This window comes from Asparagus officinalis, chromosome 10 (genome assembly GCF_001876935.1).
Source record: "Asparagus officinalis chromosome 10, Aspof.V1, whole genome shotgun sequence".
NCBI lineage: Eukaryota > Viridiplantae > Streptophyta > Magnoliopsida > Asparagales > Asparagaceae > Asparagus > Asparagus officinalis.
In genome coordinates, this window is record NC_033803.1 from 30019003 (window position 1) to 30023799 (window position 4797).

Consider the following 4797-nt stretch of genomic DNA (forward strand, 5'->3'; position numbering starts at 1 on the left):
GCTTTTTGCAAACTTGTTGGGGCTTTTGATAAAATACTAACAAAGATAGGAACATAAACAAAGATAAACAAATGCAGACAAATTCATGATTAACCATATACAAGCCTGGATAAAAGTACAGACCTCACACATTTGCAAAATTAACCTCAGATTTCCAAACCAAAAACCAAAAGATCAATAACAACAAAATTACGAGTATATTTAAATGAATTAAGATAGAAAACACAAGGTATGCAATGATCTGTATAAGATCAATAACTTGATATAAATGCCATCATAAACTAGAAGAATAGTAAGTTCGTCTATAAACAAAATAGTAGCACAACCATAGTCTACTTATTTCCCATCTTTCAAATGTTCAGGCATGAACAGTATAAACATATTACAGAATCAACCAAAATCAACCAAAATAACTGCAGTTATAGACGTACTACTAGCTCACAAATTCAAGGTTCTCTGCAGCATCAGCAACAACTGCTTCGGCAGCAGCAGCTTCAGCAACTTCAGCAACTTTAGCAACAGCAGCAGCAGCAGCAGCAGCAGCAGCACCAACAACAGCTTTAGCAGCAGCGCTTGCTTTCTCGTCAGAATTCGTCTGTGCCATTTATTGAACAAATTCAAGGTTCTCTGCAGCATCAACAGTCAGTTAACAAGATGCAAAGTTGCAAACAAAATGCCATTGAGCTCAAGAACAATGAAAGTTAGCAAGATGCCATTGCAAGTAACCCAAAATGCCTTTGAACCATGAGGACATCCATGAACAATCCCATCTTCTTTTCAATGACAATACCATGTCAGGATAAAGGAGAACATTTACATAGATAGCAGCAGTCAGCAGTTATGAATGTGAAAGCAGGAAAACAACTCAAACAGCCAACCCCAAAGATTTGTAGAAGGACTTTTGTTCTTGTGCACGTGTAAGAACATTGGGGCACAAGTTAAAGTTTAGAAAAGAAAAAAGACAGATGCACATGAAAGTGGGCAAGTGTGTGTGCACTCACACATGGGCGAGCAGACACACACAGCGAGAGAGATCTTTAGCCTGAATCCCTATATCGAATCACTACAATGTATATAAAACCTTGTTTAACAAGACTTTTAGACCGAAAATCCAATGTTATTTTATGTTTTCATTATTTAAGTATATCACAAATGTCTGTGTGAGAGGTGGCAACAGCAGAAATGAAGGCAATTATCAATCTTGGTAGCAGATAACGAACAGAATGCATTAACATATATCATGATGCAGTATCAGAAAAAAGACTTTATATTCCTTACTGATCTAGAAAAGGAAATAATTGAAAACTTATTGATAAAAAGCTGAGAAGCTTCAACCTTAAGAGTCATGTAATCACGGCTCAGAATGTGTCTCCCATCCTTCCCAAATTTAATATCTGAAATTGAAGCAATGATCTCAGTAAAAAATGATCTTGAACCCGGGGCTTCATGCTCTTCAAACCTGTAGGGGTATGTCATCAGCTATGGCGGTAACAAAAGTAAAAACTTGAAATAAAAATTCAAATACTTTTAAGTAAGAACTCCATCGAAACACGTATAGATTTGAAATAAAAATTCAAATACTTTTATGACCCATCAAACTATAAAAATTTCCCCAATCAAATACTAAATGATAATTTTCAGCCTTTACCCATTCTTCACTTGATGGCAAAAAAGTGAAGTTTGGATCAATCGACTCCAAGTGCTCAAATGCCCGACGAAAGTTCAGAACACTCTCCAACATTAGAAACGTAGAATTCCACCTGTTGGACACATCCTGCTGAATTTTTTTCGCTTTACCTGAACAAGTTTGTGCAATGCACTCTGTAAACTTCTTTTTTCTTCCAGGAGGACTCTTCACATACTTGATGCATTCTCTTATCTTAGACAATGATTTATCAATAACCTTTAACCCATCTTGCACAACAATATTTAGAATATGAGCACAACACCGCACATGCAAAAAATCACCATTACTAACAAAATGATCTTCTAAAACTGGATGATATTTTAAAATTCTCATGAAAACATCATTATATGATGCATTGTCCAAGGTAACAGTAAAAATTCTTTTTTCAATACCCCAATCCTTCAACAAATGAAATAACTTCTCTACTAAAATTGCTCCACTATATGGGGGTGAAACATGAGATAGAGCTAATATCTTATTCTGCAATATCCAACAGTCATCAACATAATGTGCAGTGAGAGACATATAGTAGTCAGAGGTGGAAGAAGTCCATAAATCTGTGGTTAGACAAATTCTACTAGGAACTAGCTTTAAAGCTTGTTTAAGATTTCCTTTCTCTTTCTTGTACAACTTGATCAAATCTGTTTTAGCAGTGTTCCTTGAAATATGCTTGACTTCAGAATTTAGAAAACTATGCAACTCACGGTTTCCTCAATGTTCGACAAAAGTGAATGGATAACCATGCAATGCAATTACTCTAGCAAGCATTTCTCTATATTTTTCTTGATTTAGTGGCATACTTTTCCTGGAAGAATCAGCCTCATCTAAGTTCCTTTTCGGGCAAGAATCCATGTGCCTCAACATTGTCTTAGTGCCATGACCACCAACATAAATATGATTACACATATTACATTGAACTTTAGTTTTCTCATCATTATCGGTAGATAACTTCGTAAAGTGATCCCAAACTTTTGATGTTTGTCTTCTTTTACGTTTAGAAGTACTCTCATCATCACTACCATCATCATGGATGCTAAATTGATCATTTAAAGACATGATCGCTGAAAAAAATAATTTAATAGCACATCAATTTTGGTAGTAAACACATAATACAGTGGAATATAAATTGACTCAACATATTCATTTACTTTTCTACATCCAGGAACTTGTATATAAATTATTTCTACTATGGCCAAAGTACGTAACAGTGGGGGCAAAAACAGCCAGGTTTCAATCTCAAGCACGTACTACACAAGCAAAGAAAAAAACAGATAAAAACAGATAGATACAGCATATACATAACATTTGTGGGATATCATTACTGATTTTTAAAATACATAACATTTGTGGGAGAAGCTTAAAACCTCCAACTATTAATTCCTAGAGCTTGGATATGTCATGTGCCTCACCAAAAGATTTACATTGAAAATCCAAATGAAAAACTGTATATTGGCAAAGTTATGATTTAAAGAATTGAACCCTGAAAAGTATCAAAATCCAAGGGTGCAGTGTATTCAGCATGTCATTTTGGAAAAAATTGTAATCTTCATCTAGAGAATGCATCATAATAACCCATTAAAGTTATGATTTTAACAGATTTAACTACCATGAAGAGTATCCAAATCCAATAGTTCAGTGTATTTACCAAGGCGTTTCGGAAAATTTTGTAATATTATTGAGAGAATTCATCATAACAACCAATTAAACTTATGACCTTAAGAATTTAACCATAATGAATATCCAAATCCTAGAGTTCAGTGTATGAATTAAAAACATAACATCAATGGATTACTGTGATTCTAGCCATTTACTAACTAAACTGGAACATAATGCCCATAATTTCAGAAAAAATTCAGAAAATACCCAAATTAGCCTTAGGGTTTTGAGGAAAAGAACTTACAAGTGAGGCGGCGAAAATGAGGAGCAGGAGAAGCGGCGAGATCCGATTTCAGGAGGAGGAATTACGGTTGGGGTTCGAGAGGCGGTTGAGGGCCTTGAGGCGGTGGAGGAGGAGGCGGAGGAGGCTGCGGTTGAGGCGACTGGCGACGGAGGAGGAGGCGGAGGAGGAGAGATTGCGGCGACGGAGGAGGAGGCGGAGGAGGAGGGATTGCGGCGACGGAGGAGGAGGCGGAGGAGCTCAGAGACTCAGAGAGAGAAACGAATGGATTTAGGGTTTTGTTTTGGGAATAAGGGCGGGTGGGCGGGCGGCTATAGAATGCCCATTTAGCACCCGTTTAATTAGATGTAAAATGAACCCGCCCATTTAGACCCATTTAATTAAATGGGTGGGTTTTGAGTGGGCAAATAATGGGTGGGCCAGATGGGTAAATGGGTATGGGCATAAATTGCCTTCCCTACTCCTAGGGAAGATGTTTTTGCTGAAATAGACAATACACTCTCCTTGGTTCTTGAGAAGAAGGCAAAGCTGGATTCATCATCAATGACTGCTGGTATGGCTGGTTAGAGCTTTAGAGAGTGCATATTGTGTTGACAGTTATCATATTTGGAGCTTGCCAGTATAATGATGACATGTTTATTTACCGAAAACTAAGCCTTTCCATCCTTGTTTAACTTTGAAGAAGCTACCTAGCCCCATATTAGTTTAAAGTTAATTCCTGGTTACAAAATTTTTTGTTGGTTGTAAGTTACTTGTGATTTTTCACAGAAACTTGATAATAGGATGTATATTCAACTGTTTTACAGCATTTACAAAGTTTAAAAAAATAATCTTTTTACTTTAGCGATGCAATCTTTTCCGGATCTTTCTATAACTCCCTGTTCTTTGTGTGTGTGAGTGTGTGTATAAGAAATTCTAAAATATATACCATCATGGAAATTTTGTAATGCAGTCTTTTTTCCATCTTATCGCAATTATTGTGATCTTTGTGCGTCTAAGAGAGAGAAAAGAGAAAGTGGTTCAAATATTATTTTAGCTTAACTTCAAAGTCCTAGAATTTACCATCATGTGAATTTACCTCTGCAATATTAATCTCATTTTTCGATAATGGTTTGATCTGAGTGTGTGTTTGAATGAGAGGGAGGGACAATGTGATTTCCGATTTTCCTCTAATACTAAATATTATTTTGCAATCTTTTTATCATCTTTTTGC

At 36.2% G+C, this 4797-nt stretch overlaps 1 protein-coding gene across 1 annotated transcript; it reads right to left on the reverse strand.

The window, feature by feature from the left end:
- Positions 278 to 1586, reverse strand: LOC109825226. Its single transcript, XM_020392017.1, has 2 exons — positions 1336 to 1586; positions 278 to 627 (listed from the first exon to the last, which is right to left on the reverse strand). The coding sequence occupies exons 1-2, from the start codon at positions 1474 to 1476 to the stop codon at positions 439 to 441; spliced, it is 330 nt and encodes a 109-aa protein (XP_020247606.1). The 5' UTR covers positions 1477 to 1586; the 3' UTR covers positions 278 to 438.